Source organism: Plectropomus leopardus, chromosome 3, assembly GCF_008729295.1.
Source record: "Plectropomus leopardus isolate mb chromosome 3, YSFRI_Pleo_2.0, whole genome shotgun sequence".
NCBI classification, from domain to species: domain Eukaryota; kingdom Metazoa; phylum Chordata; class Actinopteri; order Perciformes; family Serranidae; genus Plectropomus; species Plectropomus leopardus.
In genome coordinates, this window is record NC_056465.1 from 19068178 (window position 1) to 19091519 (window position 23342).

Here is a 23342-nt window from a genome sequence, read left to right on the forward strand (position 1 = left end):
TATAAGAAAAGGCCAAATCTGTGACATTGGAGCCTGTCAGCAGAACAGTCCTCATCATAGTGATCCATCAAAGAGATGGACTTTGCTTGTAGCAGCTCACAAAGGCAAACGGGGCCTGTAACGTGCTCTTTAGCTTTTGACCTGCAGGATTAATGCCTCCGTGAAAGAACCAAGCCATTTGCTTTTGACCTGGTTCTGCCCTCCTTGTCTACAAAAGCCCTCCGTTCATTTCACTGTGTTTTGGGTTAACAAAATATCATTGCATGTCTCTCTAAAATGAGTAAAATTATTTTGACATACAGGCAGAACATCCTTTATGCAGTACCTTTGCACAGCAAGAAACATATTTGGCCAAATTGGGCTCATGTCAGTTTTGCAGGTGTAACACTTTGGTTTTGGCAATAAATGGGTGAGCAGCTGTCTGTGTATGCTTTTCTAATTAATTACCCTTAGATGCAGCAACAAGCTCTTTCTTTCTCCCAGCATAGCCAGCAAGTAATAATAAATAATAAAATAATAATAAAGAATTAAGAAAATCCAGCCAGAGCCAGAGTCTCCTGCTGAAAAAGACACTGCCACATACTTCTAGTGCATCATTATTAATGACTTGTAGGGATTACTTATGTATGAGTCTATACGCTGCATAGTATACCTTTAAGAAGGATTCTTGGCACCACTGGGGCCAGACTGTAATGAAGCCAAATGTTGGTTTCGTACCAATTGGCATTCTGCCTCACATTTCTCTTGGCTTCATTTGAGTTCCTAAGTGTAAATTAATTAATTTGAATGATTTAACTGCTCAGTTAAATCAGTTATGTTTTGAAGTAGAAGTGTATTCAAATGCTTGAAGGTTGCAAAGCCTTGCTACATGCTGATGAAGCACAAATGTGAATAAGTCTGAAATGTGCTGATCTGAACTCACTGACCTCAAGCAGTTCTTTACATCACAACCTTCTTCATTTTAAAGACAACCTCTGCGCTGCTCAAAGCTCAGAAAGTATGTGTTGATAGATAGAAAAAGTTATTGAGGTGAATTTACTGTTAATGGAGTGATGTCTAATCCAAGAGTCAAGTGACCGTGGACTCTAGATTCTCTAAATGTTGCTCAGGACTATGGTGGTCCCTGCTTTGAAATAAAGCTTTCATTGATTGTAGTAGTGCTTGTTGTTGTTGTTGTTGTTAGATTCAGTATAAAGTATGTAAGACATTAAAAAAGATACAGTTAAAAAGATTATTTACACAGGAATCCATGATCCCAGCATGCCTTGTCAAAAGCAGTCAGTAAGCCACTTGTTTTTCCCTGACAGTCACCAGATGTTGGCAGCTGTCAGTGTGACACCATACGGAAGAACAAACAGCTGGAGGGGGTTTGGGAATTGCCACCCGCTGCTACTGCAGAGTGTTACGGTTAATCTCTATGCTTTATACAAACGCAAGACACACACACACACACACACACACACACACACACACACACACACACACACACACTCATTTGCAGTCCTGCATGACATCTTTTATGTTTTCCCTTGAATAAAAACAATGACATTTACACTCAAGCATTAAATTAATGGTCTTATATCCAGTGATTTACACTGAGGGCAACAGCATAATAAACCTGAAATCTAGATAATCAGTTTTACATGAAATTACCTGAAAGGGACAGAGTGCTCCAATCCACCAGTTGACATAACCCCTTCCAGTGTTGTCATTGTGTAAACTTGCCTTTTTGTGGATTATTGCTGCTAAACTATTGTAAATGTGGAGCAGGAATAATCTAAAAACCATAACTTAGTTGTACGATATAACTGATGATATAGGACTCAACATCATGCAAAAGTAGCACTGTGTCCTACATTCAGTTTATATAATATGTGAATATTGACCTCCTACAGACATTTTCCTTTCTGGCCTGCAATTGTGCCCTGAGCTGCTTTCTGTTTGTGTGTTTTTGATTTTGTAGGATGGAAATTTTTGCAAAATGTCTTTTTAATGTGACTTGGGTTGCAAACATAATGGAAAGTACTTACCAGTGTGATGTAACAAAAAATGCACTACAGTTGTAATTAATAGGCACACCTGAGTTTAGAGCACTTGCTCCTGCTGATGTATTATTTAGTAGGTTAAATTCAAAAATGTGTTTACAACATTGTATGTGATGGTTGCACTTGCCTTATTTATTGTGTTGTGCCTCGGTTATAAGTTTACTGTGTCGACAGTAGTAGACACACTTATTAGCTGCTCATGCACCTTTCCTACATGGAGTAATGTCACAGTAACATGTTAAATGGCATAGATTATGATAAGAAATGAGTGCTGATTAAATCAGCCTGTGCTGGGATGAGGTCTTTGAGTTTCTTCCCCTGCGGTGGCACTTGCATGCTTGTGGGCTGTTGATCCTGTGGAGAACCAAGCTGTGCTTTGTCACATTTTAAGGGGCAGACTGCCAGACCTGACTCCAGCCCTGCGGCATTACCCAAAATGGCAGCTCTCTGTTTGGCTGCCTCTAATGGTGTGTGTTTCTGGTTGTGTCAGTACTGTAGAACTGGATAATATTGTGTATCACAGTTTGCAGTGGCTATAATTGGGTGAAAAGTAAAAAGTGAAAATTAAATTGTTACATTTGAGTTGCAGTACCTCCTATATTTAAATGGTTAAGATGATGATATAAGAATCAACCGCCGAACAGATATTTGTCCTATTAACATAGGGCGTGATTAGAAAAATCTGGTTAAGTAATCAAGATGTGATGTCAGTCATAATTAGGCTTTTCATCATTGAATTCAACAATGAATGCCTCCCCTTTAGAGATAATAAGCTGACATTTTTTCTTTAAAACATTCTTACTTCTTAAGTCTGTTTACAGTGGACACACACAAACAGTAAATGGAAAAATGATAATAATGTGGCAAAGACAGGAAACCAAAGTGGCACAGAGGGAGTTCATGTTCTTTAAATAAGGATTTCCCTGCAGTGTGTCTTTTATCTTCACCATCTGGCATATGCACGCTTCTCAGTTCCAGTGAAGTTCATACTAGTATTAAGTGATGGTCACACTGGATTTTTTTCTCCACAGAGCCACCATAGAGGAAGTGGAGGGGGATGTGTGTGAGTTGGAATCCAAGCTCGACAAAGTGAGTACCACCCATGAAAAACATGCTTAATTGTTCATTTGTTATACTGTGTGAACTGGCAGCTACAGAGTCCATCCTGTGAGTGGAAAGTTGCAGGTTTGTCCTTGGCCATGTCCCCGGTATATCCCCTGGCATATCACCTTTGATGAAGACATTAACATAGAAACTGTGCACCTGGCTTGCATTGTAATGAAACATGTGGTAGAGTTGGGTTGACATCCGGTTTTGCTAAGATCAGACTGGTTTGATTTTATGCAAACTGGCTAAACCAGTATTTCTCATTATGACACATTCTAGCAAAATGAAAAGAAGCCTACATCCTCAACCTGTGCTGACAGCATCACAGCACTAAATCCAGCTTTTATTGTGTTAGTAATGAGCAATATGATTAACATAGTACTATGTTAGTTTTTGAGGCTGTGTGCAATTTACTGCCGAGCTGAAACCGGCAACATGAAGGAAATCTTGAAGACAAACAGAAGTCCCCTCACACTGTCTTGCTTATTGCTGCAATTTTAATTTTATCAAGCTTGTGTTTCGGTTCTTCAGGCCTTCATCAGACCAAAAAAATTACAATTACATTTTTTTGTCTGATAAAAGGTCTAAAGGACTGAAATGTTACCTTAATGTAATGTAAATTCCAGTAATTAGCGACAGTCTGTAAGAGCTCCTCCTTATTTATCATCAAGATGCCCCTCCTCCAATGAATCTGTCATCCTTTCAGGTGTGCAGAGATTTTTTTTAAATAACATGGAGATAAATTGTCAGTTGAGATGGAAGGGGGGAAGATGTGTATGACGCACATCATGTTTGTTTACTAGAGAGATCATATGTTGTTGTTTTTTTTTTTGAGTTGATGAGTCTCAAAGTCTCTCTTAGTCTCAGAGAAAACTAATGCTGCGACATTATGGCAGCATTTTGGATTTGAAGGTGACGAAAGAGGTGACATGAAAAACATAAAGGAAGCAGCATGTAAACACTGCAGGAAAATGTAGTGTCAGTTGTCCTGCTGATGGTGGTGTGGCACCACCCTCTTGTCCTTTTTTTTTTACAGAGATTGCACTATAGGGGCTCTAGGAAGTCTCCTCTTTATGCCACCTTTACATTTTTACACAGAACCAAACAACATCAGTATCAATCAGCTCCACTGTGTGATTCTAGACTGTATGTTGGCGTCACATGAGCAAAAGAGGCGTGATGGGCTTTGCTGTTGTTTCCCTATACCAGCGTCTGCCTCGAGTGACATATTACTGTACATATGCTTCAGCAGTGCTTTGTAAACATTAACATGGCAATAGCTATCACCCTCCCGGTTAAATGGCAGTTTTCCCAATTTGTGGACATTTTCAGCTGCTGAAAAGACATACCCAGCACACTGTCTTTTTTGCTGTAGTATTACTAATATTGAACCCTGAATACTTCCCACTTAGGATCATGACTCACTACAGTGTTTCAGATGCACCAGTGATTCTGAAGTTGGATCTGATACTATCTCTGTTCATTGCCAATACAGCAGGAAATGAACACCAGCGGTCAGTCAAATGAAAATTCACCTGTGCCTGATTAATCCACACTATGGGCCTTTAATGATCTTTTAGTCTAATAATTGCATTTTGATTATCAAATTCACTACAATGGTGACTGTATCTGTTCAGACCATGACAAGGGAATGAAAACAGTTTGGGTGTCATTATTCTCCATATGGTTTGTGTTGTTTTTGGTCCAAACTATGATAGACGCTGAGAGATTAGGGATTCAGGTTGCAGGCTGTGTCAAAATAACAGTTCATGTAATGCATCTATAGTATGATTTGCTGAATATGAATACTAGCCTAGGGTGAGTTTTAGCTGCTTTTTTGGTTGTGCTCATCTTTCTAAGTAAAGGCTAACTTTCACACGGGAACCACTCTTTCGTAATACCAATAAATTCTTGCCTTTTAGTATTGTTTCCTGTAGCTGGTTCACATTAAATTCAATGTCCTAGGGAGCTACATCACTTTTTTATCTCTCTCACTCTGCACAGAAGAACTAGATTGAACTAATAAATTAAACAAACTGGTATTAATAAGTAGTTGTATCCTGCCCTGATAGCAAACCTCCTCCCATCAGACCCTCGCAGAGCTGAGAGTATGTTCACTAGCTGAGGGCTCGGATGTTGGGCTTGGAAGATCCCACTTCATTGTTTCTGGGCTTACAGTCTCACAGTGTCCCACCCTCCTCCTCACCCCACCTCTGTGACTCAGCCCCGGTCTCACTTCCCCTCTTGCTCTGGAGAGGAAGGATCTGCTGGAGAGTGGGTGTGTTTGTGTGCATGAGTGTTTGTGTCTGAGTGTGTATGTGTTAATGGGTGGAGACAAGAGACAAGGGGCTTAAAAGACCAGAGTTCAACTCTTTCATTGAGCTTCCAACCTGCTTGACGTGTCCATACGCAGCCATGATGTCAAAAGTTAACAGACTTTAACGAAGCCACTTTTAAAGGGGCCCTATTATGCTCATTGTCACAATTACATTTGTATATAGAACAGGTTTACATACTTAAATGTAAAAAAAAAACACACGTGTCTCATACTACCCTTGGTAGCAGCACCTTTGTCTGCAACAGTCTGCCTGAGCTTATGTCCCGCCCTCCAAGAGGCTGAGTCTGCGCTGATTGGTCAGCTGGCTCTCTCTATGCACAGTCCATTCTTTGGGCTTTATTACTCAGGAGACCTTCTACAAACACAAAAATGCTATACAAAACAATAAAGAAAAGGGAAAAGCCTAAAAAGCATAATAGGTCCCCTTTAAATCTTTTCATGAATGAGCTATTTTCCTAACAGACTGGATATATAACAGTGGCTAGATGATTATTTGATTATTATGAGGCTTTCGATGTTGTTACAGGTTAGGTTGAGGTCAGATTTGATTGAACTCTAAGGTATTGTTTCAGTTCAAAGAAATTAAACCACAGTATTTACAGTTCCTTTTTTTATGAGGAGAAAACAGCAAGTGCAATATGTCTACCTGAAATTTCTGAACTACAACTTATTGTGAAATTAACTACCAATTGAGCAAGTCATTACAATTAAATCATTGCTTACTTGGACAAAAAAAGCAAACTATAAATGTTTATTTGTCAGTTTATTACTTACACACACACACACACACACACACACACACACACACACACACACACACATATATATATATATCCTTTATTTAACCAGGTAAATTACAATCTCTTTTCCAAGAGTGACCTGGCCACTTATATGAACACAGTAGTCCTGCAATAAATCCTACTTTCCTAAAAGGTGTAATTGTCATTGTTAAAAATTGTTTCAGAAAGCTGCTGATTTAGATGTACAATCACTTCAGAGCCTGCAGCTTGTGTTAGAGTTTAAATGTATGCCATTATACCGATGAGTTGTTGCTGTCATTTAGCCAGCCCCTATTAATGCAGTGGAAAAAATAGGGGCTGTTGTCTTAAAATGCATTATTTTTTAATATGGCATGCATGCTGGCAACTGAGGTTATATTCACAATGGAGCAAAGCATAGGTGCAGTGGAGAAAAGGCCGGTTCATACTTCTGGCTTGACTATGAAGAATCTAGATTTGTACCCTAATCGGTAGCCTTGCAGCTTACTAGAAATGTAACTGCATTTTGTGGCGCAGACGGCAACAGCAGTGATAGGACTGCTGGTTGCATCACATTTGCTCCTGTACATTTCCAGCTGCTCCTTGTTTTTCATGAACATGGACTAAATCGAGAAGAGGTTCACAGAGAGAGTTAACTGAATGTCAGTAGTAACTTCAGTCAGTCAGTAAGTAATTTTGCTCAACATTTATTAGTCTCAACTCCAACATGATTTGCTCAATTTCAGTCGCCATTGTTTGAAGTACATGAAGAAGCTCACCACAGACTGTGGCGCTGTAATTACAGAGTGATGCAGACACACCAGTGCATAAGTATAAAGCTCACATCAATGCTAGCTACAATGACGGCTCTGCATGGAGCTCATGTACAGCTATAAATCTGTCTTGAGTTGAAACTAGTCTTTACTAAGCCTTAATACTGTAGGCTAAATCAAAAAGGTTCTAAAAATGTATTATTTAAAATAATTTAAATGATTTACAGGTGTATATATATATATAAAAACAACAATTTTTCATGCTGGAAAACTCATCAGAATATATGAGAGGGAAAAATATGCAAGGAGTCAGTCGAGGAAATACAGACTAAAATGTTTTATGTGTGTGCATGTGGCTGGATGGGAGTCAGCATGTGCATGTGTGTTGAGGTAAAAGACTATTATCCACTTTGTTAGACCTGCTGATATTTAATAGTTTCTTGAAAGACAGGCATCTATAGGGTCACTTTTAAGGATACCTTTACCTTCATATTTTTTTTTCAAATATGACAATGTGTCATGTTTTTCAAATCTGTTGCCAAATTTTGATTGACAGTTTTGTTTTGATTAGTTTAATATATGACTGTGCCACTTAATTTCTGATTCAAGTCCCTGATTAAGTTGAGTTTTGCTGCAAAATATCAATGCCATACGTTAAAAGAAGGCCTTCCACAGAGAAATAAACATTTTATATTTGTTTAGCATTTCTTAAAACTAATTGACCCTTTCGTAACTTACTAATCTGTGAGGATATTTGCTTAAAATTAACATTTCTAGTTGAGTTTTTAGCTGCTTTGGCTGCAAATACACACTCAGGCTCTGTGTCATCTCCTGTGTGGGAGTGGATGGAGACCGGCCAGCGTTTGTTGTGAGTTTACATAACCTGGAATTATCTTTGGCCTCAATGAGTCAGAAGGGAAAGAAGTGCCTGTTGTTAATTACCAAGAAACTGACTAAGCGTCAGTGTTAGTCTTTTGCTCTGCAGCACCACGTTCCAGCAAATCTATGACTCCTGAATCCATTTTAAGCAAGAGATTTTCATGTTTTTAATAAGAGACAAAGCCCTGAAGAAATGACCACCACTGTTTCTTGTTTCTCTTCACTCAAGTGTTATCATCTTCTCTCCACAATTGTCTATTACTGCATCTCTTAATTTCACTCTTCTTTGTTCTTCCTTAAGCATTTTCCCTTTTTCTTGTTCTCTCTCTAGTTGGTGAAGTTGTGTATTGGGATGATTGATGCTGGAAAAGCCTACAATGCCGCCAACAAGCAGTTTGTTAACGGGATCCGGGAGCTAGCCCAGCAGTCCACCAAAGATGAGGTCATCGAGGTAAACAAAAACACAACCTCACCTGAATCATAGAAAGTCACCAGCATTAGCTCTAGTGTTTGTTTGTTTGTTGTTGTTTTATTGCATGTGTGGGGGCATGTGGACATTTATGAAATTATAAATAATTTAGTATAATCTGTTAGATAACAGTAAAATAAAGAGCCATGATTGATAAAATCAGCACAATGTAAAACAATGGCTGACGTCTTCCTAGTTCCCAGATATCATGAGGCCTGTACTTCCTCTCGGTTTGCATGCATGGCCTTGTCTCTTATCAGCGTAGTGTTTTCATCCTCGATGACATTACCATATTAAATCTAAATTTTAAAATATGTGGCCCAGTAAAACCATGTGCTGTCCACTGGGCCCTGTCGAGGTCAGATGTTTTGTTTTGTTTTGTTTTCTCACATGAATTTTGCATGGCGAGGCAAGCACTTCCTCCCTGCCTTTGTGTATTTTCCTCAATGCCTCTCCCTTGGGTTTGAAGTTCAGCCACTGCATGTATTTGGAGGGAGTAACTTAGCCAAAAGAATTCTTTCTGAAAGACATATTGTGTGTCCAAAAAGACCAGTTTAAATGTCGATATACAGTACCTGTCTGGTGGGAGAGTTTGTTTCTGATGCAGCATGCAATAGAAATCAGCATTTTAGTTTTTGTGCAACCTTATTTTGGTAACACTATACTGAGATGCACAGATTCACTATTACTAGTTAGCTAGTATTAGCATGCATATTGGCTCTTTTGTAGTCATTATAAAGCACTATTGCATTATTCTGCGTGATTATATTCTACAACTACTAAGCATTAACTAAGAATTTTCCCTTAATAACCTCCTGATTACTGCTTTTTGATAATAAACCATGAATGTACATTGTAGCATAATACACTCATTCTAAATTTCTAAAACTTTACCTACTAGTTTTTTACAATGTAATTAGCATAATGCACAATACTTTTGTATTCTTTACATACTTAAAATGTTATACATATTTTATATTATTAATATTTTAGATGCTACTGTTAAACATTGAAGCATAATGCACTTTTTTTCCTAACATTTTTTACATACTTCTTTTGTAATACTACTTATTTCTGCTTCTCATAATTCTCTATGCATTCAGAGTGATTGTAACATATCACAATTTCCCCTGAATTTAAATTAAGCATTTCTTACACTGATTCTGACTCTCAGTGAGAATCTTTATGCTTTGCTAAGGATGGGCCTGAAGGTGGTGGTGCCACAAGATTAGTTGAGAGGGAGTAATTATACACACATCATGTATATTGGAGACTATTAAAAAACAGCGAACATGAGGAAAAAACATCAGCACATTCAATCCACGCCACTTTCACTTAATTGGATCTTCATCACGTCAAATTAAGTCAAACATTTTTGACCTAACAAAGATCCAAGTAGGATTGAAATGTTGTTTTCATTAAACGTGTGTGGCATAGAGTGAATGTGCAAGCTTTTTTTTCTCAGTGCTGCAAAAATAGTCATTCTCCCTGTAGCGTAGTGTATTTTTATGTAACAAAACGTAAAGTGTTAATAGTGTCCAAATAACTAAAGTGTCTCAGAATATGTTCCCATTTTAAAGTAAGATTTTTCTCATCGTCAATTCACTAGTTTCACTCTTTTTAACCCACACAGTTTTCATATTCAAAACTTGCCTCCTCTTCACACTTAGTTAATCCATAATAGCACACAACTTTTGCAATAAGGAGACCCTTATAAGGTCTATACTGAGCAAACCATATCAAGATTGAGATGTACAACAACTTCCTTACTTACTGTCAATAAGGAGGGAAAACTCTTAGTAGTTGTTAGAATATTGCATCTAGAATAAGGCATTAAAATGTGCCTTTTAATGACTAATAAAGAGACAGTATGCTACAAATATGAATGCTTATAAGCAAATAGTTAATGGTGAATATGTATACCTTAATGCTTATTTTAATACATGCCTAGTTATAAGAAAACAGTGACGTTCCCTTACTGCCTGCCTTCATGTCTGTCCCCCTTTTCTCTCCATAGTCCAGTCTCACAAAGTTTGCTGAGAGCCTGCAGGAGATGATCAACTATCACACGGTATGCTACCACTTGCATGTGAAACCGGATGTATTGTCTTTTTACTCCCTCTTTACAGCTGGGTGATGACAAAACTCAGCTGGGTCGCCTGTCTGGAACAGCTCTTTAACTGTCAGAGTCTTTATTTATTGCTGGGAAGGACAGCAGCAGACCACAAGACAGAGACATTGGGTCTGTGAGAGGATGGCGACTGGTTTGAGAAAAGGAAGTGAAATTTGTACAGAATATTTATACAGATAATTAACAGTAATGTTGGGTTGCCCTTGCGCAAGACATTTAACCTATAACTGCTTTAATGGGGCTACTCAGAAGTAAAGGAAAGTGGCTTTAACATACAGCATTCATATTACTGTAAAAGTGCAAACACTGCCCACCATAAAAAGAGGTTAAAAGGAAACTCTTTGGGTCAGATGCCTATGTAATGTCAACACAGCTTTGGGATTTCTCGTCACAAAAACCCCAAATTTCCTTCTGCTCCCCGCATATAAAGTCCATGGTATAGAGAGAGGATTTTCCTGTCTCATAAAATCCATTCCTTGCCTCCCATGTTGTGGAATCTGCGGTATCTGTTGGAATAAATCATGCGTTACTGAGGTAAACATGGTCATGGCCAATTTTTTACGATGTGGTTGTCATCCTGGAGACAAGACAAACCATTTCTTGCTTCAGTCAGAGTAATATCAGTATTCTGCTGGCTGTACATGTTTTACAGCATGGTCATCTAATGCACTCCATGTCCAACCTCTGGATCTTGGACAATAAATAAACATGACACCTTATTGTTTCATCTTCCATTGTTCCCAATCAACCTCTCCAAGGAGCCCAGTTGGACAGATCTGATTATGTGGCTGTTCTTTCCCAGTGTCCCCTCGTTAGCCTCCACAGTCGTCAGTCTCTGATAGGCATGATACTGACATACAGAGATGAAGAGACTCAACTTTCCTCTGTTTGTCCTCTCGTTAAGAATTCCTTCAACACAGAAAGAAGGCGCAGAGCGAGCTAGAGACTTTTGTTCTACAGTCAAAGTTATTTGCTTGGTCTCGCCCGTCATGCCATGTTTCTGCATAACTTGTTCAGAGTGAGTACCCAGCCAGCATCACACTGTCTGTGATATGTTTGTCAGAGTAAAATGACAAACTGGGGGTGCTGTCACTCGGAATCGAAACTTTTTCTTTACACTTGACACTGCATCTCTAAAATTATTTGTGTGGATCATGAACTAAACAACTTTAATGTGAATGATGAACAGTCAGACTGAGGGATGTCCTGATCAGGGCTTTTTGTCCTCGATCCCGATCCGAGTCACTTGATATTGAGTATTTGCTGTTACAGAGTCCTCATCCAATACTTACATTTACCCAGATAATACAGCTGCACAATGCAAACTTCATGTACTTTAAAATTATTAAAATCAATCCAGTGTATATGCTTGACAGTTAAATAGCTCTGCAATGCACTACAAAAAATATGTCTGCATTTAAACAGTTCCTTAAGGATTTTTTATTTTATTTTTTACAAAATAACAGTAAACAAGCGAAACATATGTTTATGTGGCTCTTATCACAGTTCCACTTAGTGCAACATTTGCTTTTTCAACAAAATAACTAAACGAATAGTAACTAAATAAATAATATACAAAATAAATATGTCATCAGAAAAGGCTTGCAAATCCACTTAATGTAGAAATGTAATATAAGTACAGTACAGTACACTTTAAATGGGTAAAATAATCACAATTCATCTTCAAAATAGTGTTATAGCTTAACTTAAACATTCCCAGTCACAACAAATAAAAATTGGACACAGTTTTGCTTATAACAGTATTACTATAAAACTAGTTCACAAAAAAGGAACAGCAGAAATTTTAGTTCTACTCAGAGTGGTGTTGCAGCTAAGGCTGAACATAACAAAAAAAATATTTTTAGTGTAGTTCTAGACTAGTTATTATAGTTATCTAGTTATTGGAGTCACAGCATTACAATAAAACCTGTATATCTCACATCACTATTGTTGTGCTGCTTTCAGATGCTTTTCACTATTAGATTTTTTTTCATAAATATGGGTAATAAGGCAATGAGCAACTTGGCAAGAAATGGTCTACAAATTGCAAGAAATTAATTGATTTAGACAATTATTTTTAGGGGGAAAATGCTAAGGGAAAACAATATTTGTAATTATCATAATTAGTATTTAAAATTATGTTAAAGAATTATTATTTTTTTTATTTTAGGCATTTCTCCAGGTCAGTTACCTTTTTTGTTTGTTTTTAAACTAATTTGCAGGTAATATTTTTATACTTTTTAGTAACATCTTGCTATTTTTTAAGTCATTTCTTCTTTCGCTGCTCATTGCCTTCTCCCCATGTTTTTGAAAGAAAGCAAGGCTAGTTGCTCAGGTTTCAAAGGGTTAAAGAAACACACCGATCTTTTTATTGAATTTTTTGGCTTACTTTGTTCAAGTTTGGTTTAATTGGGTTCTACACTTTGTCTTAGTTCCACCGTAAAGCCGCACTGTAACATTCCCAGGTTAACTGACATACTGTATATGTGCTCTTAACTAGTGCCCCAAAAAGCTGTATGGTGGGCAGTCCACCATGACTCAACAGCAGAGTCTTTCTTCACCAAATCCTCTTAATAGCTTCCTTGACTAGACCCTTAAAAGCCTCCAGGAGCCACAACGCGGGCCCGCAACTCTGACTCAACAGTGGAAATTGCGGTCACGTCAGCTGACTGTCAGATAGGTTTTTGCCACTCAGCGATCTTTCAGCACATGATCCCCTCAAACACAGTGCTCAATCTGTTTGTCACTGGTAGCCTCTCCCAGCCACACTGCGCATATTGTCTTGTCTGGCCATGAAGTCACACTGAAGCCCTGTTGTAGAGAGAAACGTTTGTCAGGCCTTTTGCTTGGTAGCCCATTTTCAAGGAAGCATACAGGTTAATGAGGGTATGACTCATTACCGAGAATAAGCAGATCACGTCATTTCTCGTGTTTATGTCTTTATGAGGGGAGTTTACAAAGTCGGCTTGTTTGTGTAAATTTAGCAGCCTAATTGCACCCTGTGATGTGAAGAAAAATCTGCCTAAACAGAGGTGCCGAATGCTGACTTGCAAAACATCCTATGGGCTGGAAAGTGAATTCATTTATCATGTTTTTGCTGCCTTTTCAGAGAAGTGCCCCAAGATGTTTAATGCTTGGATTTGTTCTACTAACTAGAGAGAAAGAAGCATTTATTCATTCTCTGTTTCTCTGTTATCACAGATATTATTCGATCAGGCCCAGAGATCAATCAAGACCCAGCTTCAAACATTTGTCAAAGAGTGAGTATTAATTGAATAAAGATGGACCTTTGGACCATGTCTTATAAGGATATTATTTCAGTAATGACTTTATATTTTTTTTATATGACAAAGATAAAAGGATATGAGTATTATATGTTTAGTATAATAGTTTTTTAGTATTATAGTTTCTTTTGCTTTATGCATTTCATTGTCTTTAAATATTCATTTTTTTCTGTCTGCTAGATCATTTCTCTTTTTTTCTTTTTTAAACATTTGAAATCAATTTCTAAATCAAATCAAATCAGATCTGAGCTTTTGAACAATGGCCTAATTTTACCTTCTGTTTCATCTGTCTGTGAGAAATAGCTACAACAGCACTTTCACATTTTACTCATGCTTGTATCCAGATGAACTTAAAATGAGAAACGCTGGACTGTCTGAGGGGAACTTCACACCTGTTCTTTAAATCTATATTGGAGGAAAAGTGTAATACATGTTAAATGCAGAAAGACAACTCTTGAAGTTATGAATATAAAGCAGAAGCTGGAGGGATGTCGTCCACACACGGCATGTAAGGACACTATTCGTATATATAACAATGTTTTCTTTTCATATCTCCCTGTTTAAAGCCTCCTAATACAGCGCTGAATTCCAAACTGCTTGTATAAGTCTAGGAAGCAGTTCGGCCTTCTGGTTTACTTCATTATAAGGATTAGCGGCTTTTGCTCCTGGCACACCAGAGCTTAACACCCACATCAGCAGCACCCATGCTTCTCAGAGAAAGCTGGGAAACACGCTCCTTCATAATTACTCGCTACCGAGCATTAATCTCAAAACACACCAAAGAACAAATGTGGGGCGCAGAGTTTGGGTACTTTGTTCTCCTCAAGACAAGTGGCACAGCCCCGTCAATCACACAGACACAAGACCCTGGGTTAAATATTTTTGTTTGCTTTAACCTTCTTGTATTTCCAGCTGACTAAGATTTATGAAATCACCTTTGACCCCTGTGTGTTCCTGTTGCCTGGCTGTGGTTGTGTTGCTTCATTTCCAGAGACAACTTTGCTTCCTTTAACATTTGACCTTTTACCTTCACATGATTGTTAACAACAAAGGGACAAGTCTTATTTGTACTTGGTCATAGAGTTTGTCAAACATATTAAACTTTATCCCTTAACTGTGTTTAGATGCAGTGTTGTATTTGAGGGTATTTCCCCCCAGCACAAGTTACAAGATATATTTTGGTGCTCAAGATAAGTAATCAAGTCATTTGAAAAACCTTTATTCCCTCATCCTTATGAATACATTTGTGTTTTAGAGTTAATATACAGCTATTTTTTTCCCTTAATTTAAAGGAGCAGTGTGTAGGATTTTGTGGCTTCTAGTGAAGAAGATTACAGATTGCAAACAGCAAAAACTTTTCCAGCTTGGGATGCCTTTGGGTTTTTACCAGGAGCTGAATTACCCACAGAGGTGTCTATTCATTTGGAAAGATAACAGATAAGAGACCTCTGTGGGTAAAAATCCATTAAAAAAGCTGTTATTCTGACGCTATCATAGAGAGGCTGCTAACTTGGGTGGCCAATGCGAGAGCCAGTGTTGGTTTGATCATTTTGGGGTAGTGTGGAAACATGGCAGTGCAACTTAGCAGACACACTGGACAAGGACTTTCTCCCTGTGTAGATGCATAAACGGCTTATTCTAAGCTTACAAAACATCAAGATTTTCCCACATTATAATAAATAATTAGACAATAAGCACCGAATGTAATGTTTCTGTCCTAATAAAAGTCTGTTTCCTCTTTTTTTTTCCAGTGACATACGTAAGTTTAAGGAAGCCAAGAAGCAATTTGACAAAGTGAGCGAGGAAAAGGAGGCAGCGCTGATCAAGAATGCCCAGGCTCCCCGCAACAAGCAGCATGAGGTGGAGGAGGCCACCAACATCCTCACTGCCACGCGAAAGTGTTTCCGACACATCGTCCTCGACTACGTCTTACAGGTACAACTCACTTGAGCATGTAAATAAATGCTCTTTAAGTGACAGGTAATGAACAAAACTAAACCCAGGTCAGTTTGGTTTTAGGAGAAAAGTGTCAGAAGTCTTGAATCTGTGGAAATTTCGGGCAGCAGTGACATTCCAATGTGTTTTTTTTTTTATATACATGCCTATTTTAAAAATGTGCAAAAAATTATTGAAAAGTCATGTTTGTAATATTTCCAGTTCATGCTGAAATTTTGGAAGTACTCAGATATTGAGCCTCTTTCTGGACCTCATTTTGTGACACATGAAACAAGACAGTTGTTTCTCTGAAGGGATTCAGCAAGAGACTGCTGACATGCAGCTTTTAACATAGAAGTTCAAAAAAAGTTGCTGAGCTACACTCCGTCATGTACGATACCTCTCTGTGGCTAACATGGATCTGGATATGGAACTCAGTATGCTGAGTCAGCCTGAAAATGCTGATGTGGCACAAAGAGGAATGAACAGCAGCTGTGTTTAATTCTGTTACATCTAAAGTAAAACACCAGAGCTCATCCACCTGTCATGGTCCAGTTTACCACATCAGAGTCAATCTGGTTCAAAAAGACGTCGAAGCAGATTAATAAGCAGGAAAGAAAGAGCAGCAGTTGAATTAGTTGCAGCAGTGTCGACAGGGCTAGCAGAAGTAGCCTTTGATTTTGTTTTCTTGGTATGAACATTGAAGTAATAGTTGTTAAAAGAATTTTCTTCCACAGTTAATGCACATATGAAACATTAGTTAATAAATGGATAAAACGCTGCTGTCCTTTAATGTCTAAGCTAATTAAGGAGTTCACTTTCATGTCCACATCAGGCCTTATATCAGTCCCTAGACTGATGTAAAATTAAAGCAGAAAAAGCAACAGAACTCTTCGTTACCAAGCAACAAGATGTTAACCCATGTTTGATGGAGAACTATTAAGGAGACATGATTTACATTTTTAGGAAAGGTAATTTTAGAACAAGCAGAAGAGGAAGAAAGCAGGAGGAAGTATGAGAAAAGACTGAAAAGATTTAACAGACTCATTTAACAGTAAGAATGTTGCTACATAGTGATGCAATTTTTTGTCTTTTTTTTGACCAATAGCTGACTCTCCTAACCACACATCAACCTGACCAACTGTGTGGGGGGCTCAACATAACTTAAACTTTTTTTTTCTTTTTTTCTTCTTTTTACTCTTTTGAAGTGGTTAAAATCTTATTTCATTGTAGAGCTGCACATAGCATCAACAGTCAAGCCATTTTGTTGTCAGTGTAAATTTGTTGGGACTGCTTAACAGCTTGGTTTCTGGTATTACTGCTGCTGATGTCGTAGCTAACCGGGCAGATGTTGAACTGGCTGTTCTGTGTAAGAGAGAATTTGCTATTCCTTTGCGCCGGTGAAGAGGAATAGTGTCCAGTGAGGGGTGATTGTCTCTCATATAGGTGTCCATCTCTGCCTCGGCATCATTAGCCGATTGAAGCGTAGTTGCCTTTCAGGAGCAACATCACGGCACTGCCCTGGCGTCATCATATGACTCAAGCCTGGGCAGCAGCAGACTGCGCTGTCTCATTGTGTCCCCCTGTTGCACTAGTATGTCATATTTGATAGATATTTTAAAATGTGTAACTGAGAGCGTCAAACAGGCAAAATACTTATTTTCTAGTTAACAGTTAAATAGTTAATTATTTAGATCCCTACTGCTATATTAAATCCAACATTGGGGAAAATAATTGTGTCAAAATGAGTCAGGATTTATAGTTTCATTAATTGCATAACACAGTGGTTTGCAGGCCTGCGACAGAAGTGACTGGGTCTCTGAAAAGGTCCAGTGGATGTTTTCTTCCCCCCAATTGTTGCATACAAAAACAAACAAACAAAACAACCTCATGTTTTAGAGGGGTTTTTTTGGTTATTTTTTTAAACAGGCTACATTTTACCAGAGCAACAATAGATGCAGTGCTTTTTTGGTTATTTTAATACATAATGGTAAATACTTAAGTGGAAACAAAATTTTGTTATCATTGGTTATATATTGGATTACCATAATTATTGCTGGCCTCCGTAAGTCCCCCCTAGCAGCTGGGCCCCAGAACTTTTTCTTGTGCGTAAATATCTGTTAAGTTCTCTTCAACATTTTTTCCTGTCAAAGCTCATAGACATGTTGTACTTTTAGGTTTCACAGAAGAGGCTGCTCATGTATCACTGAATACGTCAGCTGAGCCCTCAGTTTCTCCTCACGGCCACAGTAGCACTGATGAATGCTTCAGGCTTCCTGATAAGGCAGCTGCCAGCGCTGTTATTGAATCTCACTCCAAAGGAACAGACAATGCTGTATTGGCACAGCTCGCTCCAAAATTAGATTTTGAAAAGAAATCCAAAAGCAGGTTTCAAAATAGGTTTGGCAGTCTGCTCCAGTGGCCCACTGCATAATCAGTCTCTCATAAAATGAAGCCCGACTGTGAGAAATTAGTTGACTTTTTTATCTTGCCTGTTAGTCTGCTTATAGGAAATCTATAAGCCAGCAGCTAGCACAGCTGATTTAAATGGGTCTCCCGTAAAGTTTCACATCAGTGCTGTCAGCACTTTCAAAATACTGCTAACTTCTGCAGCTGTGCTTGCAGGAAACATTTCAGATGGATTTCTGCTTTATTTTTTTTGTTCTTTTTAGATTGTTTTTGTGGCATTTTTGCTTAATTATACAGTGCACAGTTTACAGTGACATGCAAGATGGTAGAGGGAGAAGAAAATATATGAGAGAGGTTGTAGGCCAGACTTCATGACATTTTAAGAATCAAGCTTTTCTCTTCATCCTGATGTGCCACGTAGAGCCAGATAATAAAATACTAAACTTTATTCTTTGGGTTTGCTTTATTGACTGTTGGTGAAGTCTTGAATAAACAACATGTAAATATTATAACATGAGAAACACATGCAGTAAAATGGATGATACAGCCTTCTGACTTCATGCAGATGTAACTTGTCACCCCTGACATAGAAACCATTGCCTAAAATATTAATATACTCATAACACAGAAAAGCAGAAGCACCGTTAACACTTAGTTGAAATAAATAGTTTTATGTTTTCAAAACCTAACAAACCCGAAATTTCCCCTGTCTTAATAGTTACTCATATAAGCCTAAACCTTACTCAAACTTTGTGTTTGGAATTACTGCAATTTACCAACCAATTACCAACCGTATGCTCATAAATTTAGCTTGAAGCAGTTGTGTTTGTTGACCCAGTAAAGCACTTTGCCAGTTAAACAACCACAGTTTAGACGTGCCACTCCAGTCAAAACTACTAATTGACTGGAATTGAGAAAAGGAGGGGGGCTTGTAAAAGTTGTGATGCATCAGCCACTGTAGCAAGGAGCTGGAAAAATAACCTCCCTCCCCTGGGTTGGACTGCAGTCTGTGTACAAACACAAAGTGCGGTTAGTGTAACCAAGGAAAAGAAACTCAAAACCTACAGCCAAATAAAATATTTGTGGCCAAAACAAGGATTTGAACTTTTATTCTTTCATTTCAGATGTTTTTATTGTGAAGCATCAATTTTAAAGATAACAAAACATGGTATGGCTATGCTTTCCCCCCATATAACCAAAAAAAAAAAAAGAAAGACATGGGAAAAACACACCTAACTAATCTAGATAAATAGATTAGTTAACAAAATAAAAAACAATTAATTAAATAAATAAAATTGGAAGAACAACATTTAGAATAATAAATAAATAAACTATAATAAATTAGCAAAATATTAAAAAAATACTATATTAGAATTACAAAATAAATATATAATAACAAATAAATTTAGTAAAATAATAAATAAATAAATGAATAAGAGATATCAAAATGTATTGTTTTCCATGTAAACATAATAAGACATAGGAAGACTTAAAAAAATCAAAATAAATAAAACTAAAATTTTATTATAACAATAACTTAATGCATATGCATGAATTAATACAGATGCTGCCTCACTTTCTGCATTAACCGGATGCATCTGCTACACCCCATCAGTGACTCCACTGTCACACAGCACTGTCACTCATTAGTTCCTCTCAGTCGCAATGAAGCAGCCAGCATCACCGTCTGCATTTACAACCTGCCATTATTTATCTCGACTCTACTACATTAACCTAAAATAACCTCCAAGGCCAGATGAGCAGCTCAGTGGTAATTAAGAGAAGATGGAAAGTAGTCTGCTGCAAACACACACACACACACACACACACACACACACACACACACACACACACACACACACACACACACACACACACACACACACACACACACACACACACACACACACACACACACACACACAACACACAGCATGCAGCATGGAAGTGTAGATGATGAGTGAGACAGGCTACAGCAGCCTCTTTGAGTTAAACATGAGACACGGAGCTCCTCCTGGTGTCTGTTCTAGGAACTATTGTCCAGTTGTGCTTAAGGGGCTGGTGTGATTTTTCAGCTTCAGTTCAACTTATTTCACGCTTGTCTGCTTTCTTTCATTTGCTCTTTCCTAAGAAGTTTTTTTTTGTTTCATCTTCAGTATCTTACCTCATTTCCCCTTCTGTGTCGTGTTCCTTCTTTTTCCCCCCAGATATATCTCAGATATAACATCTGGGAGTTTTCCTTACTTCAGTATTACTTAAAAGCATCTATAACAAACAACCCCCTCCCCCTTCTCACTGTCGCTGTTTTGGTTCATTACAGATCAATGTGCTACAATCAAAGAGAAGATCGGAAATCCTGAAATCAGTGAGTATAATTTTGCTACATTTTAAATAACCTGTGCAGCATCCAATACATGCTCTCTGAACATTCACTCTTTTCCACAGATGTTGTCCTTCATGTATGCCCATCTGACATTCTTCCACCAAGGATATGACCTCTTCAGTGAACTACAACCCCTGATGAAACAGCTTGGAGGACAGGTACAGCCTACACAATACACACACCATTGCAGTGTTTGCGTGTATCAAGATGATGACAGTCACCTAAACACAAAGCCTTTGCAGCAGTTATACAGTGCTCTGTTTTCTCAGAGAAAATAACTGCAGAAATGCTGTAATTGAACACTTGGAAATGCCATTCAATGCAAAGTCAAATCTAACAGAACTACCAGATAATTGAACATGTAATGTAAAACTTTACAGTAAACAGTACATGATATAATTGGTATGTCATTTATGATATCAACAAATCAGTGACTATGTAAAAATAAAAATTATTTTAATATTAGCATATATTAAACAACATTTTTACTACTTATGAAGCTATGTAATGATGTTTTTTTTAGATGTAATAATGTCATTTTATTACATTTTTTAACTATTAAGAGGTACATTTTAATTTAAAAAAATATATATATATTGTTATATTGTACATACTTTTCCATGAATCTATTGAGGGTAGATACTAAACTCTGCCCTGAAGGGTAAATGGACCTGCACTTGTATAGTGCCTTTTCTAGTCTTTGGCCACTCCAAGTGCTGTCACAATACGAGTTACATTCACCTATTAACACATTTATTCGTACACTAGCTTTTTCTAGTTAAACAAAAAGGATCTTAGTCTTTAACAAAAAGGTATATCTCTGCATGAACCTGTTCTTTTGTGATGTCAGACACTTATAATAACAACCTGAGCAAGCACTTTTTTTTTTTAATATACATGTTGTTCTTCCATTAGTCACTTTGTCATAAAAACATGGGAAAACAGGCTTCAGGTTGCAAAATACCATATTTACTCTTTGTCAGCCAAGAAATTATCTTGGATGGCTCACAATTTGTGGTTCATTTTTTTCCTTTTAATTTAAATGTAATACTTTGTGTAAAAATAAACACGGAGCTAATCCTGCAATAACACTTGCAATGTTATTAGAACATACAGTATAAACTTTTTTAACAAAAGCAAACATGAATCTATTTTGAGCAGAGTAGCGGAATAAATGTTAGCTAAGTTTACATACCAGTGCACTGTCATAAACACTTTTTATCATGTAGACAAGGACAGTATTGTTTGATTCCCAAAACGGTTTTCCTGTTCAGGGGCTTGGAGAGCTCGGAGAGAGTGTCTCAGGTGATCACTCTGAAATCTAACTTTTAGCCATCTTCTTAGTTTGTACATAAGAGGTTGGGGGTTGGCATTGGGGTCATTAGGGAGCACTACAGCTGCACTTTGACCCTGTGCCTTCACCTCCAGACGACCTCTCTCTTCTCTTTGTGTTCCTATCCTCTGTGCGCGCGGCGCGCGCTTGTGTGTGTGTGTACTGCTATCTTTTTGTGAACTAATATTTCAGCTCTGTGTGTGTCTGTGTGCATCCTCTGATAAACAGAGCCTTCCCTCTGAGCCAGAGGATGGCCCAAATGTGACTTTAAGATGATTATCACAGTGGAGCTGCTGTTACATTGAGCAGGAATGAGGAAGAAGCAGCCAGAGGGCTGGAAAAGGGTTTTCCCACAGTCAGACACATTGACAGTCAGCTGAGCGAACAAGCAAAGAAACCCAGGATTGATTCTGAATTTTGTGGAACCTAAACTTTTTAGGCTGGAGTAGTACAAGAGCTGAACGAGAGGACATTTTTTTTTTCTCAAAATTGAGGTTCACACCTAGGAAGAAAGGAGTCCAGACACAGATTGTGGAGATGGAGAAGAGCAGACAAGTAGAGGGAACTTCTTTAAGAGAAAAATGCAGCTTGTAAACATGTTTTTCTGATGTTTAAACCCACCAAAATATGAGAAAAAGGAACCTAAACGTGTTTTCATTTGAGAAACACAGAAAAAAAGATGATTTGCGAAGCCAGATCTGAAGAGTTGGGGCAGTGGTCCTCTAAATTGGATTGAAGAGAAGAGTGTGGTTTCTAACCCTCATGCTCTGAAGTTGGAACCATCTGACGTTGGTACTATCGAGGAATTGACAAACAGAGCTAAAGAGTGCTGGGAAAAGAAAAGAAGGAAAGACAGGACCCACTTGAAAAGCAGATTTTAGGAAAGGATAAAAGGCAGAATGTAATCTCCTCAAAGCAAAAAGTGATTGAAGTAGAATGGAAAGGCATGGACTGTAAGCCTTCGACACTCAAAAGACTGCAAGGATTTTGTGAGGAAAAAGGGGGAGAAGTCCAAAGACTGTTTTAGAAACCAGATCCTGCAGAGAGAGGAAAAGAGAGAGATAGAGGGGTTGGTTTCAAGGCGATGAACAACTGAAGTATAACTGCGTTGTGTGGATTGTAAGCCTGTCACACTAAATTTGGTGAAAAACTGAAAGGAGAGGAAGATCAGAGGCCGAGCTGCAGGGAGCACTGACAAGAGGATTGTGGATTATTTCTTTTCTCCTTTCCGACATGAAGCTGAAGAAGGTGGAGAGGCTGTGCAGGGAGGTGTGGAGGAGCTGTCAACAGGTCTGATAATATGACTCGATGCCTGTAGCCAATGAAAGAGAGATCAAGGGTGGGAAAATTAACACTATAAGAGTAGGCCTGTCATGATAACTACTTTTGGTGTATGATATATTATCCCAAAAATAATTGCAATAACTGATATTTTAATTTTAAGAACATTTTATGTCACAAACATAAGGACAATATAATATCATAATGATGCAAGTAC

General features: G+C 38.0%; 1 protein-coding gene across 3 annotated transcripts in view; it reads left to right on the forward strand.

Annotated features, from left to right (window-relative positions):
• The window catches only part of LOC121965852 (arf-GAP with coiled-coil, ANK repeat and PH domain-containing protein 2-like), a 71510-nt gene that overhangs the window by 16875 nt on the left and 31293 nt on the right, over positions 1–23342 (forward strand). For all 3 annotated transcript variants that reach the window (XM_042515970.1, XM_042515984.1, XM_042515977.1), the window contains exons 2-8: positions 3077–3134; positions 8232–8351; positions 10387–10440; positions 13702–13760; positions 15536–15719; positions 20449–20493; positions 20574–20669. In XM_042515970.1, the coding sequence (XP_042371904.1) occupies positions 3077–3134; positions 8232–8351; positions 10387–10440; positions 13702–13760; positions 15536–15719; positions 20449–20493; positions 20574–20669 (616 nt within the window). The remainder of the gene's footprint in view (positions 1–3076; positions 3135–8231; positions 8352–10386; positions 10441–13701; positions 13761–15535; positions 15720–20448; positions 20494–20573; positions 20670–23342) is intronic.